The following is a 25,705-nucleotide window of genomic DNA, read 5'->3' on the forward strand; positions in this document are numbered from 1 at the left end:
GATTTTTTCTATAAGACATTAGGAATAAAGGAATCCTTACAGAATAAAACATGCGTTTTTCAGCTTTGCAATTGTTTGATTAATTATTTGCATTCCATAAATTTTTATTCAAGCGCGCACACATGCAACTGTATGATCGTATGCAATTAACCAATCAAACAGTTTTTAATTTTTTATAAACTGATTACAATTTTTAGTTAACGCAATCTATTTGAATTGGCGCAATAGTTTGGTTGCTCAAATCTGCGCCCAATGATTTTACAATCAAACAGTAATTGCAAAACTAAAAATTGGTTTTCTGCCTGAGCTTCAAATATACTGCTTACTTTCGATTAAATTAATTGTTTGAGACTTTCAGCTTGTTACAAATTACTTTATTAAGACAAAATTTGCTTCTCAACAAACATTTATTTGATTTCAAACTTGTTTTTCTCATTACTTAGCTCCAATAAAGCTACAACAAAAACAAAAAGAAAAAAAACCAACCTACATGCAAAATAAAGATGAAATTTTCTTTCTCCCCTGGTATCTACATTAAGAGTCCTAATTAATGATTATAAATAGCAACTAGCAGCTTATGTATTATAAATTGTCCAGAGAAACATAAAATTTTTTTGGTTTCTTAAAATTTAAATAAGAATGTGTGTTGAGTAAAACAGCATTTTTAAAGGATTTTTTCTTATAAAATTAAAAAAAATCTTCAAAACATGGAAGAGAACCTGCTGAAACAAAACATGAAGTCAGTTAAGATGGAATGAGAGAAACGAAAAAAAAAAACATGGTAGACAAAAAAAATAATGGTAATATAATGATGATGATGATGGCAACGATGATGTCATGATAAATTTTAAAGTCGGTGTCAAAAGGACTCAAGGAATTTAAATTTAATAAACCAAACCATAGAAAGAAAAGACAAAAAAAAGAAGAACAAAATTCTTTATGCTCAGTGTAAGCGCATGGCTAGAAAATTACCGATGATCATGAAATTGTTGTAATTTAAAATTTGTTTTTCTTCTTTTTAGTTCCTTTTTTGGCATGAAACATGAAAAGAATAAAAGAAATTCATTCAAGGCAAAATTACCAAAAAAATAATTTGAAAAAGGCAACAGAAAAGCAAAAAAAAAATATAAAATTAATTTCATTTGAAAAATGGTTTTTTAGGATTCGGATGGAATTTTTTGCATTTTTTTTTTGCTTTTTTGTTTGTTTCTTTGGTAATTTTATTAGTAATCTAATCTCAAAAATTTTTTTTTCCGAATTTTCTAACTATGAATGAATATTTTGGGTAGTTCTCAAAATTTTTAAATTTTAAAATAAAGAAGAAGCCAGATGGCAGCATAACAACTTAATAATTTTAATTAGTTTGTTTAATCATAAAGGATATTAAACAGGAATGGGCGCACAAAGACTTGGAAACATTATAGGCGGAAAAATAATAATAATCAAATATGTAAGATTCGGATGCATGCCGATATGCATGCCGATAGCCGGCTTTTAAAGTTTTCATTTTATAAAAATATTTTTCAGGTGTGCAGATAATTTTATTTTATTCTTATATAATTAAAAAAAAAATTACCAAAATGCTTGATTTTTAAAGCTAGCGCCTTCATATGCTTTTTAACGCATTTTGATCCCCAATTTCAATTTGTTTTCTTTCAAAAAGAAAGTAAAATTTAAGATGTTCACTATATTTTCATTTTAGGACCATAGATTCATTGATTTTTATTCGATATATTTGAAATATTACTTTGAAAGAGTTGAAATTTTAAGATTTTAATAATCCCTTTAAATACTACTCTCATTTCTTCCTATTGTATTTTCTTTAAGAATAAAAGTAGTATATGGATTCTCTTGATGACTGTTAAAATTTTGAAGTAAATTTTACAGACCACCTCTAATGAATGCATGTACGTATTAAATTTGAAATACCCCTAACATTTGAAACCATGTTGGAATCCGGTTTGAATAAACTTCATAATGTTCTCGATATACTGTTGGTACCGCAGTTATTTCAATTTGAATCCATACAAATGCACTACACTGATACAAGAACCACTAATAATATCATTTACGATAAGATTGGTTTTCGAATATCATTTTTAGTGAGTTGGAGTCTCCAATTACTGTTTATAACTGTTTGTTCTTTCTTTCGAGATTTTCATTTTAAGTTTTGACCAAATCTAATTTTGTGAAACCGAGAGCATTTTTAATATCAATGCTCTTGAACATTTCAATTTTTTTTTTTTTGCTTGTATTGATTGCTACAACAATGCAATTTTTGTTTCTTATTATTTTTATTGTTGCATCCTGCTTTTTTCTTCTTCTTCCTTTTTGTTGTTTCCATTCCTCAGAAACTATTTAGGCGCATGGTAATTTTTTTTAACTTTTTTTTTCCTTTAATTTTGACTTGTTTTTCATTTCTTAGCATTTTATTAACTAGAAAAACGGCTTCATCATCTTAATTTTTTCTTTAACTTTATTTTATTTTTGTTTCTTTATTTTATGTTATCCGTTTTTTTGTTCTTGCCTTTGTTTTTCATTTTTTCTTTTATTATTTCTTATAGGAAACGAAGTTTGTCTGTTACATAAACAGATTTATACATGTTAATGTTATGTGTACATACAATTATGTATGTTTATGTGCATATATAAATATTAGTAAATATGTACGATCCCATATGCATATATAAATATATATATATATGAGTTGCACCCACCGTAATGCATCTCATACACTTATTATAAAAATATTGTAGGTACTTGAATTATAAATAAAAACACTAGATGTAACCACAAAAGAAAACACATAAAATAAAATGCACGAAAGATAAGTCATTAAGGCAACAAGAGACTACTTAGCATTAAAAATGGGTACAACATGAAAAAAAAAAAAAAAAAACTGAACATCGAAGTCATTATTAAAACATACAAAATAAAAGCTGTACATAAAAACTGTATTTGAGAAAAACCAAAAATCCAAAAGAAAAAAATTTTATTAAAACAGCAAACATTAGCAGAAGCATTGGCGCATTTAAAAGTAGCAATTGTCGTTGTGTATTAATTTTAACATTTTTAAGAATAATGCACATACATATGTACATGGGTTTGGTATCGTAGCTGTTACAATCATTATCTTCTTTACTTTATATAGATATACTTTAAGTGAAGTATGTATATCAATACAACAATTTTAACATAACAATTTTAACATAATCATTTTGTATGTACATATGCATTTTTAAAGTCAAAATATAAAGGTACATGAGTACATACTTATATAATTAGTGGTATTCATCGAATTCAAACAACCATCAATTTCAGTGTTATTAACATACCATTTTTAGTCAATAATTTTTAAAATTGCCGCGTCGCCAACAAAAATACTACATATTGAATCCGTCGTCGTCTATTTTCTTAATGAAGTCAAAATATACATTTTATATTTAAATATAATTTAGTTTACTATAATATTAAAATAAGAAACTGTAATAATTGTTATACCTACATTTTAATGAAAAATTGTTATAAATCATAACCGTCAATGATAATGACGGTTAGTTATTTTTTTTTCTTAATTTCGGAACTGAAATTATTTACGAAATGTTCTAAATTTACACAAGATTCTACTAAAAAAACAACTTAATTTTATATACTACGGTTTGGAGCGTAGATTTACTTCTATCAATCATATTAGCTATTTCGCCTAATGATTTGCCACCCACATGTTGTTTGACTATCCATTCCCTCAACTCAACAGATAACTCCCTATTTCTCGTACTCATTTTAAAAAAATCCTAACTATATGGCTCCTATCAATACGTTGTGCATTCAACAAATTATTAATATAAATTAAAAACCTATAAAAGCCTCCCTCTAATGATTTTTAGTTCTATTTCATGTTTGAGCGACGGTAAATTGATTCGAATTCAAGTGGACGTAGACTTTTGACGCCAAAATTTTTGTTTTCATTTTAATCATGTTTTGCTACGTTTTGTTGTTGTCGTTTTAAAAAAAAAAACTGTATGCAAAAATATTATAAAAATATTATAATTTAAGAATAAAATATGATTTTGGACTTACTTTACGTTTTTTTTAAAATTATAACAACATTAAGTTAATTTCTTCAAGCGTACGTAGACTTTTGCCGCTATGTGTATAAATACATTTACATAGGAAATCTGGCATATGGTTGTCAAAAATTTGAAATGTAGTATTCGTTTACGAATACGTTTACAAAACGACTGCAGAACTAAATTTGAACTAATTCCCATTTGATATTGTAAAATTTTACACGTGTTCTCTTTTCTCTTCAATGTTTGCGAGAATCGAATTCCAGTTCTCAAAAATAAATGTTCCTCAACAAAAAGAGACAAAATGTCAACTACCTTGATTATAAATGTCTACTGAAAGTGACGTTTTTGTATAAAAATAAAAAAGAGTATTATTAAAGCGTTCAAACATTTTGACTAGTACAACTACATTGAATGTCAAATAACTGCGTCACTTATTCCGACTGTAGTTTTAAATATTGCACTCTACTTATTTCAGTAAACAACATCCACAACTACTTTCTTATGGTCTCCCTTAAAATTCTCCAATAAAAAAGTAACAAAGATTTGATCACATACTTTTTTGTTTTTTGTTCGCATTTTATTTTAAAAACAACTTTCCTTAACTACAACAAAAAAAAAAACAAAAATTGGAAAAAATTACGACAAAAAAGCAAGTTAAGGTAACTAAATTCCAAGAATTATTTAAAAATGCATCAGAAGAAACAACCTGCTTCGATAAATTCAAAATGAACCGAATAACTTTTTTCAACATGCTTACATTATTAATGCTTGTATCATGAGTATGTATGGATGTTTGTTACATTGAAAAAAAAATACATACATACATATGTACATATGTATACGATAGTTTTGTATTCGATTCAAAACTTTGAAAACGTGAAATGTAATCCTCTTTTGGTGTTCATTGTGATAAGAAAACCAACAAAAAAAAAACAACAAAGAAAAATGAATATCGTAACAGAAGAACGAACCTACCTTATAGAAATCAATTTTATCACAAGGTCTTAGAATTAAAAGAAAAAAAAAAAATACTTAAAACTAAAATTGAAAAATATTAAGAAAATAGGAAGAAAGTGGTTAAACGTGGAAAAAGATATGAAGGAAGAGGAGAGTAGAATGCGGATGATGGAAGAGGAGATGATCATCATATAAAGATAACATAATGTATAATTCATCTACCGCACTGATTTAAAAGAAAACAAGTAAAAACGTATCAGTCGATCTCAACCGACTGAATTGTACCCTGCACCTTGACAATATAAATATTTCTTTTTGAAATATTTACAATTTGCTTTCATAGTTATATGGCAGTTACTCGAACCTATCAAACCTTTCCATAAAAATTTCAAAGATATGTCAGACCACTATTTTAGAGATCTGACCAAAATTGGACACACTACCGGCAAGTTATTTAATATTAGCTTTTAGAGTTGTATAGCAGTTACCCGAATACGTTCTCCTAATTAGTCCAATTACAAAAGGGTCCGTTCTTGGCAGAAAAGAAAAAAATTGATGGTGTCTTCTTTATTCGTTTTTGAATTACCGTGCGATCGGACTGATGTGACGGACAGACATGTCTGAGTAAACGCAGAATTTTACGCTGATCAAGAATATATACATATATATATGCGTTCACGCCCAAGACGACTCCTTTAAATGCTTACAAACTCCATACCAAAGTTAATACACCCTTCACGAAAGTGCAGGGTATAAAAACAAATGAAGTAATGTCAGAAACGAATGAAAAACAAACTGAAATCAATAAGAACACTTTAGATTTAGAAAAAAAAGTATTTGGGAAAACGTAAAATTTTAGGTAAAAAGTAATTCTCTTAAAAAATATAAAGTAATGATTATTACCCACCAAAAATATACCCTTCAAAATAATTTCATATTGCGGATGGATGGGATGAATTGAAATTTGAAAGGAAGTTCTAAATCTACTAAAATTAAAAATAATAATTTAAAAAATAAAAAAAACCCAAAAAAAAACAGACTATTTACCTTTTGTCCCCCATTTGTCGTTAAATAACAAATTTTTATAACTTTTATTTCGTTCTTCTTTTAAAATTTTCATAATTTTTAAAACGTCCCATGTTGTTTTCGCTGCTATAGCGCTCAAACATTTTTTACGATAATGTGAGAGAGTGGTGATTGTAAGTTATTTAGAATACCATTTCAAATTACTTATACCATATAGATAATGTTAATTTGAATTTAGTTTCTATGTATAATATCGTATAGAATATCATTAAAGCATAAGGCAAGGTATCGCCACATATTTATAAGAGGCAATAATTGTACAATATTGGCTTCAAATTAAAAATTAATAAAAAGAAAACATATAAAGGAAAAAACCGAGCACAGATAATAACAAAGGGTATAAGAAAAAAATGATTTTATTTTCAATTTTTTAAGTTTTAAAACAGCAAGATATCGGGTCACAGCAGGATATTTTTTGAGTTAAAGAAGACGAAAAAAAAAAAGAAACGAGAATTCACAAAAATTGTTTTGATTTATTTATATGGTCAGCACTAGAGAATATGGACGGATTATAGTCATATGCAATCAGGTTTATATATTAACAACAATAAGTTAAACCTATGGTCATTTAAATTTTTATATTCATTATTTAAAAAAGGAGGAAAGAGAAAATATTTTTGAAGAGGATTTAAAATGACATCCGCCGATTTAATTAGCCTTAATTTATTTCTGGTAATAATAAAAGGGAATATATTTAATCATAAAATCGATTAAATTATTCATTTTATAAAATGAATTTAAATTTCATACTGTTTTATAAGTATATGTATATAAGTATGTCTATATGTAAGTTGCATATAAGCAGTAAAGTTATTTGAATGAATGGAAAAATGCAATACTTTTGCATTCAATTTTAAAATTTCAACTTTAGCACACTTTCGGCGCTTTATTTTTAGGGAACTCAATTTTTTTTAGATTTCCTGTTTTTGTTTAAATAAAACCATTGTATATATAGCTTATAGTGTTATACACAAGGAAATTTTTATCATTATACGCAACGAGCTACTTTTTTTGAGTGGCGCTAGTGAGTAATAAGTATTAAATCAGAACAGCACCACTCAAAAGTATTTCGTTTGTGTAATTATGAAAAGTGTCTTCTGTATATCACTTTAATTATTATAATAATAATGCGTATAATTTTATAATGAAATCGCTAATATAATTTTTTGATTGACATAATAATGTCAATTTAATCTAATAACAATTAAGACTGAACCTATTGTCGAATTTTTTAGAATTTCAATCCTTTAATTTTATACTTAATTATAATTCTCTTGCTTCAGTTTTCATTCAAATTTGTTCACGTACTATTCAAACTAATTAATTCTCACTAAATTTGATATACAAAAACAAAATGAGACAAACTACACAAATAATTCTAAAAACAGAATCACAATGGTGAACGGAACGTCAAAATAAACTGTTCAATATTTTGCATCTAATGTCAGTAGATGATGTGCCGAAAAACCGCGTAAATAGGAATTTAAGCTATTTTACCGGCGGCATTTAAATTTGCGGTTGTACAACTTAACAAAGAGCGCAACAATAACACAAAATTGAACTTTACTCGGCAATATACTTTAATTATGCTGGTGATATACAAGATCCAGCAAGATTTGTTGGATTGAGATTGTTTTTTGTTTATGGAGGTTTTTACGATCTTCTCCAAAATTCGGCATACTATGTAAAGCAAGCTCTTATTATTCATTCTCATCCAAAGAAAAAATCAAGGCTTAAACAGTTTATTTCTCATCTAAATAAAAAATCAAGGCTCAAGCATTTTAAAGACAAAGTGAACATTACAGAGAAAGTGAAGCGTGAAGAAAAAGGTTCCTTTTTTAACTCTACTAAAGATTTCATGAAAAAAAATTAATTTTAGTTCCATCTTTTTTGAATATTTTTTTTCGGTTTTTAATTTCTGGTGAAAACCAAACCACATTATAGCAATAATAATAATAATACAATTCGAAGACAAGAAGTATAAATGTAATACAAAAAAATACACAAAAGAAGATGAACGTATTTCTTGTACAAAACAAGTAAGCACAATGGTTAACCTCGACTGATGGATGCTGTAAAATTTTCTCATTAACCACTTTTTGTTTTGTGTATACATTAAGTTCTGTTTATATATAACACACAAAAATTTTAAATACACAGTCGAATACTTTTTTATAGAACCGAAAAATAAAACGATTTTAAATAAACTTCATTTGGCAAAAGTAAAATGATTTTTTACACTAACGTTCAGAAACAATTAGGCATCATACTACTATCATGCCGTATTAATTAGAATGCAAGAGTTGAATAAATATTACCGCAGTCTTACCAAGAATTTTTGAAAGTTTTGAATGACACTCAAGTTCCTCAACTGTTAACACCTTCGTTTTGAGAACTTTTTCATTAGTTAATTTCAATTTACCAGTATAATTGAGAATCATTTAGTTAAAAAAATTTATAAGAACAAGTTCCTTTTTTAAAGAGATTTTAGTGTAATACAATATCATATTATTCATACAAATAACTACAATATATAGCAACTTATAGAGAATTGATTTTATGTATGTATATATACTTACGTTAAATAATGGATAATGATGTCCCGATCAAATTTGGCGATGGGCAACAGTTAAATTATTTTTTATATTGAAAAGTAAAACAATGACTTACATAAACATATTAAGCATACTATACCATTATACTAACAAAAAAAAAAACAAAACAGTCTGGGATAGAACAAAAAGTTCCAACATTTTGGATTATGTTGAATGGCTTTAATCGAAAAAAAAAACAAAATAATTTTTATTGAAGATTTCTTCGAAAACTATTTTAACTTAAACATTTTGTGTGTCTATATTTCTAAATATGCATATATGTACATACCAATATGTATGTATGTATATATTTTGTACCTTGTACTAAACTACAACATAAAATGATGATGATTTTATCCTTATTTTTTTTGAGATTTTTGTTCTACATAATGTTCTGGAATTTATAGAAATTACTTGTAAGTTTGCTGTCTTTATTGATTTTTTTTTATCTTTTTGTTGTTTTTATTATTGTGGTTCCTATCTCCCTATAGGATTTAAAAATTCCATAAAAGTTTCTTGTTTGGATTGGAATTTTAGTAGAATTTTATTTTTTCTTTTGGCATTTTCTCTTGTAAATTCAAAATATTCGATTTTAATCTATGTGAGTATAAAAATTTATTTATATAATATGGTAACTCTTAAAATAAATTCACGGCATAATTAAAGTAATTATAATGCTAAACAAAGAGAAATTAATTATGGTAACTAGGTATATCTTTATTAATTTACCTTGTTTTTAAGGAAGATGGTTTTGACAGTTTAAAAATATTAACCCATTATGCACCAAGTTTTTTTTAATAAATCTTAATCTCTGAATTTCTCAAATTAATTAGAAAATTTTAAATATTTATCAGTAACTAATAATTGATTATTAAAATTTATTATTAAAAAATTTTAAGGTGCTTTGACTTTCATGTAGGGACGATTTTTTCAAACGGGTTAATGCAATTGTCAATATTTTTAACGCTTGATTTTGCACATCAAAATAAGATCTTATTTCGAATTTCAAAGAAAATATCTCAGCAAAATGCATGGTTAAATAATAAGCTGATTTATTATTATAATTTAGATTTGGATTTTAAAGTTAAAAGAGCACACACAATTTATTATTCTACATATACGTATGGCACAACATAAAATTTCCCTACAATTCAATTACACATGAAACCAAATTTTCAAAAGCTAGGTAAAACTCACTTTTGTTCGACTGCTGCAACCTGGTTATTGTATAACCCTAAGAATGTCATATTATCGAAATATAAGTGTCAAAAAATCAATATGTCTTGAGAAGACACACAAAATAAAAATTTCTTTCTGACATTCAATTTGAAAGGTCATCAAAAATAAACAATGTTATGCTTATTTAAATAATTTTTTTATTAACTTTTATTCAGGCGCCCCAAAAATAATATCCTTGTTATCCCAATCAATATTTACAACATTAGGAAACTAAAAGAAGATGAAAATTTTATAAGAAAAAGAAATTCAACATCTTTATTCATCAGCATCATGTTATACACAAAAAAAAAGCAGAAAAAAAATAAGAACAATAAAAACAAAATTGAGAAAAGGCAATTCAAAAAATACTTAAAATGAAAATGGCTTTATGTTATACTGGATTGCGGCGACCTTTATATCATTTTTTCAATAGGTACTTCACATAAAAGGTAAATGTATATAAAAATACATTTATTTATGTATATATAAACATACATAATGTAATGTACAACATATTTTACTTCAAGTCTTTCATATGTTCGTACACTTGTATATTCATTAATAATTATCCTCTTAGCTATACATTGGCATGAACATGCATACATCCATACATATTTTTATACTTAATACAGGTTGAAATCCAAGAAGACTATAATCAAATTAATGGCGCTTGAACTGATTCATCATGATTAATTATGGGATTTTAGGTTTTTTGAAATCTTGGAATTCTAAATTTTCAAATATTTTATTTTTGTTCTTATTTTAAATTTCTATTGATGTGTGTACGTGAATATGTACATATTATATTGCAAGTTTACACACATGTATTACAGATATGAAGGTATGTGATTATAATGTATAAAATAAATTTATATTCTGATATTATTATATCTGTATTAATTAGTATATATGTAGGTATGTATGTATATAAAAAGGTAGAGTAGAAATACAAAAGTATACAGATTCGATGTTATTCTTTTTGTTATAATATTTAAAAGTCTGGAGAAAAATTAGTTGATGACGAGTTGATTATAGAGTAAAGTAAATATGAGAAAATAAAAATAAAAAAATAATTTGAAAAATTATGAACATGTTCACAGGATAATTAATATGTACGTAAATGGCATGTATGTGTGAATGTTGAGGAGCTTTAAAATAACCAAATATTTGTTTTTAAGTTTGTTCTGAAATGTACCCATTGTCATTGTTATATTTACCCCTCAAAAATTTTTTTGGAATGCGAAGAAAAATAAATAAATTTACAAATACTTAATTTTTATAAAGCAGACTGCAAATATTGTATATTTTAAAATTATAAATTATTACACGTAAAGCTTTAAGTGCTCTCCAAAATGAACATGTCAAAAAAACATCCATACTTATCAAAAACGTAGGTTTTGACATTTTGTATATAATTTTGTCATACTGACACTTTGTTTCAATATTTTATTATAGTAAAATACTCTTGACTACGAATGAGTTCGTATTGACGTGTCTTGTTAATTCTTCATATAAAATGACAATTCAATTCAAAATTTAACGAACTTATCTACTTTTTTGAGTAGATTAATTCGTTAAAATTTTAAAATTTGTTTAAAATGTCAAAATATTTAATTGTGTTACAGTTGCATTTAACAGTTAATTGTGGTACAGTTGCATTTCGACAATTCTGGTATTATATAACTAAAATGTATAGGCAAATTTTTTTTGCAATTTTGAGAAAAAATTGAAAAAACCTTGTTTAACACTGACAAGAAATAAAAAATTTTCTTGAAATTCACCATAATTTTTTATTATAACTTTCTTTTCTTAAAAGTGAACTTTTTTTTGTAAAATTTGCAAATCATATTGAAAAAATAACTTTGTCCCATTTTTTTTCAACATCTTTTGTCCATCTTTTGTATGGACATCCGATTGCGTCGAGGGAAACGCGATATATTCTTAAATATTGCTCTTGCGCACACAACTGTAATTCATTTGTATTCCTTGTCATATTATTATATCTCTGGATAAAAATTAATCATTAAGTATCGAATTGAACAGCCGATAATTTCTACGTAAATAAAGAAACAAAAAGTAACGTCAAGGAATAAAGCCACCGTTAAATTTTTTTTTCATTTTTTGTCTTTCAAAATGTTTATTAAAAAAAAACGAAAACGCATTCAACTTTTCATCGATTATTACTTTATTAACTAAAAAATTGACCAATTAATTATTTTCGTTGATCTTTTTAACATTTTAAATACACATAGGCGTATAAAATTCATGCTCACTGATAATCTGAAATGCATGGACAAACAAACATAAATTATGCCTTTGAGTTTGTATTCATTCTGTTTTGTAAAAAACAAATTGACTTTTCGAGCACGTCTATATAAATTTCCCTTACAGTTTGTAAGGTCTTAAGAAGTAATACTTCTTAAGCTTAAGAAGTAATGGTCTCAGATATATACAAAAGTCTATGCCTTTAATCAATGTCGAATTTTGAGTCTAATGAACAATGCCTGTCCGTCCCAATGATAACTCGAAAATTTATTGAGCTAAGCTCACGAAAATTTTATTGATTTGATTGAAAAATATTTGGCTACATCTCAGAAATTACTGAAGATATACAAATTTCTGGACCCGCTGTGATAGCTGCCACACAACTTCAATGGCTGTTTGGCCATATCTTAAAAGGTATTGAAATTACAGTACTGAAATATAGCATGATTAAATAGGTGATAACTATCATTTCGGGTGAACGTATGTTCGTAGGTTTTTATAAATTTGCCAATAGGATAAGAGGTTTGTAAGGATATCTCAGAGACAGCAAGTTCAACTCTCTTGTTTCTCGTTTTTTCTTTTAACTTTGTTTTCGACCTAAATTAAACCGCGTACCTACAATTAAATTTTTTTTATAGGCTTTTAAGTTTTTCACGAGAATTTTTTTTGCAATAAAATTATCATTTGAGGTTTTTGATTTTGTTCCTTTTTTTATAGCGGATATTTAAGTATTTATTTAAATAAGAATATTTTGATAACATGTTAATTAAATGTAAAAGTTTTCTAAGAAAAATGCTAATAAAAATGTTTTACAATCGAACAAAATTTAATAAAACAAATATTTTAAAATTTAATAAAATTTCCTCAAACATATAGCAAGAGACGTATATATGTACATATATTGCTTTTGAATTCATATATTTGACCCTTATTAATAGACCGATTTGAAACCATTGTTGTTTATTCAGAAATGACATTGTTAATTGCTGTACTTGTTTTCTATAATTTGAATTCACAGGCATTTCATTATTTCCGAAAACATTTTTCAAAATAAAAATTTACAATTTTAATAAATATTGTAGATTCTTTAATTTTAATATTATTTTCAAAATCTAATAATCTTATTTTTGGTCAATTTTAATTAACAGTTTAGAAATTGTTTGCACAAATAATCCAATTTTTAATCTATCGAGAGCTGTAACTTAAAAACTTCCTATTTATATGTAAAAATAGGACCAAAGCGGTGAGCGGCAAAGCGTGACGAACGTGAAAATTCGCGCCGTTAATTTCGTTTAATTTTGGGCTGTCCCATTTAAATATGTGTATTCTATATGAATTTTTAAATTGCGCCGCACAAAATCGCTTCTGTTCTGTTTTCAATTTAACAAAAGGAGAAAACTGCTAAAATCACAACCTACTTAAGACTCTTTGTCAAAAATATCGAATTGTGATATTGAAAAATTGCAAATTTCTTGATGGTGGTATCCGGCCCTGTCAATTTTTTTTGCTAATTTTATTAAATTTAACCACAATTTATTTCATGGAAAGACATTTAAATTTTATTCGGGGTATATATTCGGAGTATATATTCAGAGTATATTGCAAATGAAATTACCATAAAGACATTAGTACTATAAGCGACTACTAATTATTAAAATAAAATTTTCAAAAGTTGAAATTCTGTGCAAAAATTTAAAATGCCATTTTCTTTGAAAATTCATTAATTTATGTCATTGTTATACAGTTACATAATTAATACCGAACACTTACATGTGCATAAATGTATATGCAAAAGAACTTCATAATTTGCATTGCTCCATAGTGTTAAATGAGGTACAGACACGTATTTAAATGTAAATTGAAATAAGTGGATAAGTAGTTATTGATTAAAAAATTTTAATTGACTTAGTAATTTAATTAACCTAATAGGATTTTTACAGCTCTGCATTATTACATTCTCAGCGTACATTATAGTATGTGTAGAAGTATGCATTGTATATGTACGCATTGTAACAAAATGTTAATTATAAACTAAACATTTAACAAAGGCTAATAAAATAATTAAAAATAAATTTATACGAAATTTTAAAAGGAAAAAACAAAAACAGGTAAATGAGGAAAACTGCATTTTAACCACATTAAGTTCCTTGTTTGTTTGTTTTTTTTTTTATTTTTAATTTTTTTCATTATTTCTCTACTAAACAAAATGTTTAAGATTAAATTTTTCCAATTATACTTTTAGTTTGTTTGTTTTTTTCCGTTTGCTTTATAAAAAGTTCGCTTTTCATTTCAAATTCTTATTTAGAACATTTTCAACAAAATTTGAAAAAAAATGCTTATTCACTTTTTTCCGTTTGTCTGACTTTCCTTCCGTTTACTAGTCAAACTCTTACTAATTACGGGAAAAGAAATTGTGTGAAAAATTAATATTTCGGCTCTCTTTTAGTGTCACATTGAAAGCCATTCTTAAACGTTATTTTTTTTTCTTAAAATGACAAATTCGGAATTTACAATTTTTAAACATCATTAATTCGTAGCCTACTTGAACAGAGCAAAATTTTCTATTCTTTTTCTCTAATTCTAACTACAGTTTACCTTAAGCTGAACAGCATAATTTGACTGAAAATGACCACGTCAAGAACTCGTCCAAAACTTATCGAAGACATAAGTTTTGACATATTGTATCAATTTTGTCATACTGACCAAAATAGTCGCGTCTATATTGTATAAAATTTCAGATTAGCTGATACTTTGTGTTGATATTTTTCCAATATAAGTAAAGAGCTCCTCACTACTTTAATCAACGAACGTATTATACTATGTTCTGACACTTTCATTTTGGTTGAACGCATTTATTTCCTTGTATTACGTGTCGTCTTGGTTGTCATTCTATTCATAAAGTATTTTTTTTAATTTTATTTGACACTTATATAAGGTTCCATTGATTGACCAATAAGATTCGTAAATCGACCAATATTCTTAACGAATGAGTTCTTATTTGAATATTATTTTCTTCTAATATCTGAATGTGTTCAATAAGAGTACGATAAATAAGAAAATAAATTTGCATAAATTGAATTTATATTTTTTATTTAATTTATAAAAAATAATTCAAATTGTTAATATGAAAATGTACTTATTTACAAACCTATTGGTATGGACTCGGGCTTGTTGATAATATTTTCCATTCGAAACTCTATCTAGATTTATTTCGTATTCATTTCATTCATTTTGCTCCGGTAATTTTATATTTTGTTTCACATTTCTTTCAATATTTTCTCTATATACATATTAAATACCTTTATGTAGATAAAATGTACATAGGTATGCATACATACTTACATACATACATACTTTCTATAATTTTCATTATTTTTCTCTCTCTCGCCGTCTCTCTCTCTTTTCCATTTATTTCTATTCTGTGTACTAAATAATTTTTTTTTTATTTTCATTACGATGATACTTAGTGGAATTAACCTTTTTTTCATTGTTAACAACACTTTTAAATTTAAAAAAATAAAAAAAACAAGAAAAAAAAACATTATAAAAAAATGAAATAAAAAAAATGTGATATTGTCGCGATTTTTATTTTAATTTCGCTTATTTTTTTTTTTATATTATTTCGTTTTTGTTTGATTTTTGAGATTATTTCCTGGCGGCTGGCGCCAGTCGTAAATCCACGCAAACAATTTTTATGTGCGCTTTTCTCATTTAAATTATTTTTTTTCCTTTAGTTTTTATTTTCGTTTTTGGCTGTTTTTTTTTTCTTGTTTTAAAATTTTTTCAAACAATTTTAAGTTTTTTTTTATGTTTTTCATAACCTTTACTAACTAAATAAATTACTAATCACTGCTGAATAATATGAATTGTTTTCCCCTCTATTTTACTCAGTCAGTGCTCCTTCTCTACTTTCAAATACAAATTTTGATATTCTTAATTTTTTTTTTTTTTTTGGTAAAATTTTGTTTTGAAATAATTTAGAAATTTTTGTAATTACAGAAATAATTTATAAACTTTTTTAAAATTTACGATTAAATTTTAAAAGAGATACGCACAATTTTTTTTTTTTGTGTGTTTTATCACTTAAATTTATTATTGAATTTTCCAAATAAAAATGTGATTTAGCAAAAATTTAGTTTTCCATTGAAAATAATATCTGAATTAATAATTAGTAGGTACAATGAGCAATTTGCAAAGTGTTCTAAGAAAAATTTTATTTAAGTGTTCTGTTGAATTTTACGAAGAGTGTATACACAATAAGTAATTGCGTATATTAAATGTGATTAGTTGATTACCTAAGTATATCTATAACAATAATGTCTACACTTACATAATAAGATAACTAGTAATTATATATTTTGAGTGTGAACGCACGGATGTACGAATTTGTATTATAAAGAAATTAGATATACTTAAGTATGAATGAATGTACTTATTTTCTTTTGTCTTATAATTGATGTCGAAGAATTAGTCTAGATATGAATTTAATTTAGGTCATCTAGGTACCAATTCTCATTCAAATCTCCTATTATAACTAAACCTTATCTACATACATACATATTTTAATATAATGAGAGAAACACTCTTTAAATCTCAGTAATTGTGATCTTTGGATTTTTTATCTTTTTTTCTCACCCAAAACTTATGTTACTGCCCGGCGGTATTAGAAGTTAAATTATGGAGAATACAATGTTCGTCAAAAAAGGGCAAATAATTGTACTTAGTATCTTTCATTCGAAAAATACAAGTAATATGTGTGACCGACAGATGAGGGTAAATAACCACCGTAATATGACTTATAATAAAATTTTAATTTTTTCAAAAGTTTACATAGCATATTAGAAAAGCTTAGTCAAAATTTCTTAAAAAATAAACAGGGATAATTCAAAAAGATTAAAAATGATTTGGTTCTTGTGAAAATACAGCTGTTTTTTCTTATATTCCGATTTTTCGGGATTTTCGACTGAATTTCTTGATTTTAGTCGAAAAATGAAAGTCAATGAAAGTACACTAGTAAATACATACATACCGATCTTCTATATCTATTACATTTATTCACATTCTTACTTATAGTTTTATACTCTGGTCGGAGTATGCAGTAAACCATATTTTCCTATAATTCTTATTGCAAGTTTTTAATAAAAAGTTCAGATGAAAATTCAAATTAATGTAAGAAAGTTAATTATGTGATAATTTAATCTTATTCAATCATAAAAATTACACAATTATTTTATAAAAACAAAAATATTTCCCCCATTTTATAAAATTCAAAAACAGATTAATATTGCAAAGATTACCTTATAAAAAAAAATGTTTTATTAATAAAAAAGAAAACCTGATCATAATCATGACAAAATTGATTTACTAATTTTATTTAATCAGTATACTTACAAATGTACGTACATACATACATACAAACACAATACATTATTTTATAATAAGTATGTATGTAGTATATTATGTGGTAAAGTATGGAAAAACACATTACTTATATAAGTGTGTATGTACGTAAATTATTATTTAAATTGAAGAAAAAGCTGTGTATATGCTAATGAAAAAAATATTAATTAAGATTATTAAAGGCAATTAAAAGAAAATTATATTATTTTCTAAAATGTTAATAATAATCATTTAAAATAACAGTATAATATTTAATCAAGGAAATAATAATACTCGTATTGAACAAGGGTATATACATACACACATACAATATATTTATTGTAAGGCGCCACTCTATTGAATGGCGCCAATATTATTTATTTTTTGTGAGATTCTTTTTTTTTCTTGATTTTTTTTTTTTAAATATTAATTTTGTAAGACGAAAAATATGTGTCATCAATATACTCGTAATAATGTACTTATATACTTATATTTTATGTACATTTTGTGTGAAAATTAAATTGTTTAACATTTTATTTTAGGAAATTACAAAATTAATTAAAAAAAAAAATTTCTAATTTTTGTCTCATTAATTTATATGTTGTGCTTGTTTTGTAAAATGTTTATGAATTATTGATAGATTAAAATATAAAAACAAATAATGAGCATTTAGCAAGGTTCTCTAAATTTAAAATATGCAATCTACCTGTCTATTTATTTTTATTACATACCAAAGCATGAGCTGAAAAAATTTATTAATTTATTTGTAAAATTTTCCTTGAGAAAAATTTGACATTGGTTATATGACAAAATTTCTCTAAATCACGTGTGATTAACTTAAATAAGGGTAAATGTAAATATTACCCGTATAAATAAAAATGTAACAAAATACTAAAAAGTTGGCGAATTTTGGTAAGTTATTTTTGTCAAGGTTTTAGGAAATACTTATTAAATATTTTAGTTTGTCACAATATGCACAAAAATTTTATTTCGTTTCGGGTAAAAATTGTAAAAAATACATACATACATACATACATATAGGTACCAAGATGCGTTTGTGAATGTACGATACTATTTTTTTGAATTTTTAGCATAAAATGACATTAACGTGAATGATCTTAATCTTAAATGTTTTTAACCTTAAATGAAGAGTTGGTCCTTAATTCGAATTAATACTTATATCTTAAATTTAGTTATTACGATTATATTATAAGTATATTCAATACACTTCTCTTATTCTTAACGTTGGGTTGATCAATAAAATTAAGGATTTATGGACTCGGGTTCATTAGAGTTACTTATACATAATATATTATAGCGTCGGAATTGTTTTACTTTACAAAGAATCAGTAGCTACTTTTTAATGTTGTATAGTATATAGACCAAAAAATTCCTATGAATTGTCATGTCCTAACAATTTTATATATGTAAGTATGTATGTGGACATTCTCATCACATTACTGTTTTAAAAAATTTGAATACCGGCATGTTTTTGACCAGTTTTGTTCTTTTGACATACCAGTTTAATAGATACTAAAAATTTTTGGCTTACATAATTAAGTACTATTGTTAGTATATAATAATTGTTTGAAAAATATAACGAGAACAACTAAAATTTCTCAAAATCCGTTAAGTATAAATTTTTATATTCAAATTTATGTCAGCTAAAAAAATTTTTTTTTTTTATATATTACAGAAATTAGTTACAATTTTGTGGTTTTAAATTTTATGGTTACACTATGGTTCTCCGCTCATATCCAATATTTATACATATATGTATGTATATATATTCGTATGTGTACTCATGAGCTCATGAATAAGTAGAAAGCATTGAATGTAAATGTCATTAAGAAAAATAAAAAAAAAAAAAACGCAGTGCTGTGCGTAAATGCAATTCAGTTTGCAAATAAAATTCAATAAACATATTTGTACGAGTATTAAATTTATCTACTGCGGCCATATTTTAAAAATAAAGCAACTATTCTAATGCTAATATGCTCTTCTTAGATATAAAATACGCAATAAGGCGCCAATTTATATTTTATGTACTTAATGGTTAGTGCTTAATGTGTTCAAAGCAATGTATAGACCTATGCATACATATATGTATTTATATATATATGTTTATTGCATTAGAGCATTAGAGCGACAACTGACGGCGGTTTTTCTTATTTCTTATTATTATTATGTCTATTTTCCATTTTCAACTATTTATGTTATGTTTTTTTATTGTTTTCTTCTCTAAATTTATAAATTTAAAAAAATTTTTTATTTGAGAATAGGCGTCAGTGTTAAAATCAACTCAACTTAATGAGTTTTATTCATTGAAATATGTACATATACACAAACGTTCGTATATCCATAAGTTCACATATTTTTTTGAATATGCATGGATGCATATACACATATACAGAGCATAAGAAGAAAAAATGATATTAATTTTAGTTTTTTTTTTGTTTTTTATTATGTTTTTTTTTTCGATAATAGAATCAAAAAAATTGAGTGGATAGATAGATAAATATTGTGTATAAATGCGTTAAATTTAGGCGCCACAATAAATATTTCACTTGTTCAATATAAAGAAGTCCAATTCTAGGCGCCAATAAGCAATGTTGAAGATAAAATACACAGCTGTATGAAGGGATACCTTGCAGCATATTATGTAAGTGTTCAACAAACACACACAAATATTATATAGACAGTGATATATCAAATACATTTACGCATTACAAGAATTATTTCTCATATACGAAAATGAATAGATTGTACATTTATACTTTTGTTTTATAATAGGTAAGATGATTTAGACACTTTGATTTTTGGTTTTTGTTTTGTGTTACGAAAGATAAAACAAAAATAATAAATTTTCTCTTATTTCAATCAATAAAATCTTAGGTTTAATTTTAGGTAATAGATGACCTTATATACAATTTTAAAATAAAAAAGTATATACATATGATTACTATTAATAATGAGAAACTAAATTAACATAACAAATAGACAGTTAACTGAAAATTAGGTCAAACAGAATACAATATGAGAGCTTTCCGAAAGAAACAATCTCAATATTTCAAACACACTTTTAAAAACTTCAAAAACTTAAGAGTTGACTCTCTTTTACTGGTAGAAAAAAACTTAATTTATTTACTATGACTCACTCATTACTGTATTGGATATGATCAAAAAAGAGAGAACAGCAAATAAATTAAACACACAATTTCCTACAATTATCAAAACTTTCTCCAAAAACTCTCTCGTATGCTAAATTTCTAGCATCTAGCAGCTAAATTTTTGGTATATATAGAGAGAAGTATAGAAATGCGTTCAAATGTTTATTATGGCTCTGTTCGACGATAAGGGCCAAATAAAGCCGTACTTAAAATTGAGTCAGTATGTTGAAATGGATTTTTTTATTGTTTAAAATATTTCATTGCATACATGCATACTTTTAGGGCAGGAATCAAAACGTTTTTATATAAGATACTGAAATAAAAAATTATAAAGGAACCTGCTGTACGGTCGATTTCAAATCGCTATATTTTTTTCGGGGTACTTATCTTTTAAGTCGAAACTATTACTGTTAGCGCCACTATTGTTTGCTGTCCAAAATGAAATCAGCCGAAACGCATTTTTTACTTGATTATTATAGATTTTTTTGAAACGCAATTTATTTCTTTCACCTCTTTGAAAATTTTCATTAGAAATTTATTCGCGCCATAAATTTTAAGTATATGGATGTACTCGTATATTTATTATAAAATGTACATATACGAGATCCATATACTTAAATACGCACACAATTATTCGACAATTACCTTTTTATTAAAATTAAATTTGAAATTTTTAAATTTCACAGGAATATTATCGGTATTAACACATACGTACCTGAGTTTATTGAAATATTTTATGTGTAATACAACTATAAAACATTTATACATACATAATTAAATAATTGCACACAATAATAATTTATAAGTAATTGATAATAAACTTATTATAGTTTTTATATAGAAAAAGTAACCTATATTTGATAAAATATAATATTTAATATAAAAATTATAATTTATTAGTCATTAATATAATTTGTGTAGATAAGATAATAAGAGCAGAAGCACAATTAAATGAATAACTAGAAGTGCCTATCAAAAAAAAAGGTCAATTTCTATTTAAGGTTAATTGGATGATTACACTTCATATTGATAACCGACTATTTTAATTTTAGTTTGGATTAATTTAAGTAAATTTTAATAAAAAAAAAATTCATTTTGTTGTTATAAATGTCAGGAGGACGTGATTATTAGGAGATATTGGAAGCTTCATTCTATAATATCCGTCTGTTCATTAGTTTATTTAAATATTTTATACTCTGAAAGTCAGAAGGCAGAAATTTCAGAGCCAAGGATACAATATTTTTTACAGAAACAAATTATTTTTACCTGTACTTTCAATTTTTTTAATTATTATAGCTTTTTACGCATTTTCGGAGAATTTTTAGGATTTGTAAATATCGTAAATATTGTATATCAAAACAAAACTCTTTTCTAATTTTGTCTGTCACTTTAAATGTCAAATTTCCTATTTAAGACTTAAGACATTTATCAAGACATTATTAAGATCTAAGGTTGTTATAAAAATATATTCTTGATATACATTATTAAAGTGGATTATGTTATCTTACAAACCATAGATTTATTCGGAACAAATTTTTGAAATATTTTAAATCAATATTTAAATTCAAAATTTAGTAATTTATTAGAGTAAATTAATGTCTGTTTACACTGTACTTACAATTCCTATATTTATATTGTACAATACGCAAGACAATACTTTGGGACATAAAAAGAAAATCAATTGTGCATCTCAACCAATTTAGTAGTACTCACAGAAGCGCCCTCTCGAGACTTATTTTCTTTAATACCGTGCTTTAATTTACAACTTTTTTAACACAATATAAACAATTTGCAAAAGTAATCCCTCACCTTAAAATATTGAATTCGAAAATTCTCTAAAATAATGTTATGTTAAATGTAAAATTCAAATTTATTGAATATTCACGCATGTAATACAAATTTTTCTAGTAATCATAAAATATAATATCATTTACAATATTTTATTCTTGAACTTTCATAATGAAAATTTCATAATTCCACCATTTATTATTAGTTAGAAGGTACATACATACATACATGCAAACTCAACTATAAAAATTTCAAGTAATTTAAAAATTAACAAGTGTGAATTAGCAAAAGTATACCTACATACAACATGCACAACGAAATAATAAAATATAAAAGAAAAAATTTTGAGCTAGTTTCTAGAGCTACTTGAATATTTTATTTATTTTATATACGAATTATAAAGAGCAAGTATATTTCAAATATAACTATAACCACATATGCACATACATATGTATATATATGCACGTACATACACATTTGTATCGCAAACTTTTCGAATAAGCTCATTGTTAACTTGACATGACGAATAAATTTAATATTTCGTACAAAAATAAGAGTATGTGTAAATTTTCATATGTATGGATATATATATGATATATTTTATAATATATATAGAACATATTAAAAATATTTCTGACGCCAGCTACCTATATATATGTATATGCAATATTAGATATTTATTAGTATATATATATTTGTATATAAATATGTGTGTGATTCATTTTAAAATAAAAAAAAATAAAATCAATAAAATAAGATATGAAGAGAACAAAAAAAACAGGCATATTCTGAGTAGAATTAAGTAACATATTATAATCAACTCGATCAACTCGCATGAATGTAGGTAGTTTGAGCATTTCATTTTAAACAGATGTTTTTGACATTAGACTAGATTTTTCGATAATTTCTCCTTTTTGGCCTCAATAAGACGGTTTCGCCTCGAACTCTATTAACCCGTTAGTCATTCAATTACTGTCACTTATAAGTATTTTGGCTTTACAAATTTTCCTTTCGGAACGTGCAAAAAATTTTGACGTTTTCATTTATTCATTCCGAATATTCAAAATACGAACGACTCAAAAAATATTTTGCTCAATCGTCGTGCAATATTCCGAACGGAATACCATTTGTTGTGATTTTTTATTCAAGCACAGATTTTATAAAGTCTAGGGATTTTTACAACTTTTGTGAAATTATTGCTGAATGAGACACTATTTGACATTTCAAATTTTTATAATTTTTGATTTTCTAAAAGATCTATTTAAAAACTTACCTGGAACTAATAATCGACTCCAGTGTGTTGGATTGCAACATGCATAAATCGGATCTTTTTCGTTGCAGCACGATGCAATACTTTTCAATTCCTTTGAACTTCTTATATCCGGCCAACGCCATATCCGACACGCAATAACATTCGGTTCGATTCCCATTATTAACGCACGCGGCACAAGGACACAGTCCGGCTGATGTCCTAAAGAATCCGACGGCGTCGTTGATAATATACCGGTATTTGAACAATTTGAAGTACAATAAATTGATGAATTCTTTTGTAAGGAATCTACAGCTTGTACTAATGTCGTTAACTGAGGTTCTTTGACTTTTCCTAATAATGCTTGAAACAATTGCTTTAATTGTTCGTCTGTTGTGTCCTGTTGAATTTGTTCTTGAATTTTTGTATCTAAATTTTTTCGTGATAATATTGGTGTATAAGTCGATAGCTTGTTGAAATTGTTGCTGTTTGTATTGTTGTTGTTGTATAATTGGCTGGAATTTATTGAATCGGTTGAAAAATTGTTTCCTCCACCACAACAATTTTTTACCCAATCGCATACCGTCGATGTACCAGTATTTACTGATTGTATTGTTGAAGATTTTGTTGGATTTGTCCCTCTCAATGATTGATGATAAGTTAAAATATCTTTCGTCGATGATTTTTGTCTGATCATTTGGGTATAACCTACTGTATTTTGTATTGGTGTTGCTATTAATCGACGTTTCGATGCTGATTTTCTCACTAAATTTACTAATGATGATGTTGTTGTTATTGATGGTGTTGATATTGGTGATGCTGTTATTGACATTGTTTGATCCTCTTCTTGATCTGTGGTACTTTCGATTGAGTTTTCGTAATAATAACCACTTATAGAATTTTCTTGACCATCGATCATTGATGATGTATCGCTTCGATCCCCAGAACATTTCATTAAATTGTTTATTGTATTCATTGAAGATTGTTGTTGACAAATCATTGGACATGTTGACGATGTTTCGTCTAAAATTTGTGTATTTGTCATCAAATCCATTTGTAGATATTGTTGTTGTTGAATTTGTTCTTGTTTTGGTTGTTGTTGTTGTTGTTGTTGTTGTTCTTCTTCTTCTTCTTGATAATTTGAATAATGCGTACTCATTATCAAATTGTTCGATATTGTACCACTTAATATTTTCGGTATCGATGTTGTTGTTGCTGATGTTGTTGTTGTTGTTGTTGTTATAGTTGTCAATGATACTGGTATTGTTGTTACTACTAAATTTTGTTGTGCTGATGCTGCTAATTGTATTAATGTGGTTGCTGGTTGTTTGACGCGTGCACGCCATAATCGTTTTTTCTTCTTGTTGCTTTGAAAAAACATGGGGGTACATAAAATGCATTGGTAACATCTAGGTTATCGTCGTTTGTTCATTATCGATTAAATCGAAAATAATTATAGGAATTTTAAATTTTTTTTTTTATATAAACAGTTTTTTAATTATATAATTATTAATTATTTAATAATTAATTATTATAATTTAATTATTTTTTTTTTGTTTGATATTTTAATTTAATTTTGATTTTATTTATAATTATTGCATTTAATATTTAATTATTCTATCTATTTATTTATTTATTTTTATATATATATTTTTTTTTAATTTTTAGATGCTCAGCTTTTTTTTCTTTTTGCTTAAATGTTTGGTAAAAAATTTTTCGATCTATAATATAAATTAGAAAATTTATTATTTATATCACTGTTTTTTTTATTATTAAAATTAATTTTACTATAAAATTTATTATTACTTCTATTATTAATAATTTTTATAAAATAAATGTTACTACTATTTTTATTTTTATTAAAATTAATAAACTGTTCTAATAAATTTTCTGAATGGAATTTATATTTTCTCTTTTTTGTTAATT

The 25,705-nt window shown here is 25.6% G+C and overlaps 1 protein-coding gene across 1 annotated transcript in view; it reads right to left on the reverse strand.

Annotated features, from left to right (window-relative positions):
- LOC129607158 (uncharacterized) overlaps positions 1–25,498 on the reverse strand; it is a 79,538-nt gene extending 54,040 nt beyond the window's left edge. The window contains exon 1 of the mRNA XM_055517913.1: positions 23,804–25,498. Within this exon, the coding sequence (XP_055373888.1) occupies positions 23,804–25,160 (1,357 nt within the window). The 5' untranslated portion in view covers positions 25,161–25,498. The remainder of the gene's footprint in view (positions 1–23,803) is intronic.
- Positions 25,499–25,705: the final 207 nt, after the last annotated feature.

This window comes from Condylostylus longicornis, unplaced genomic scaffold (assembly GCF_029603195.1).
Source record: "Condylostylus longicornis isolate FDR11 unplaced genomic scaffold, ASM2960319v2 ptg000026l, whole genome shotgun sequence".
In the NCBI taxonomy this organism is placed as follows: Eukaryota; Metazoa; Arthropoda; class Insecta; order Diptera; family Dolichopodidae; genus Condylostylus; species Condylostylus longicornis.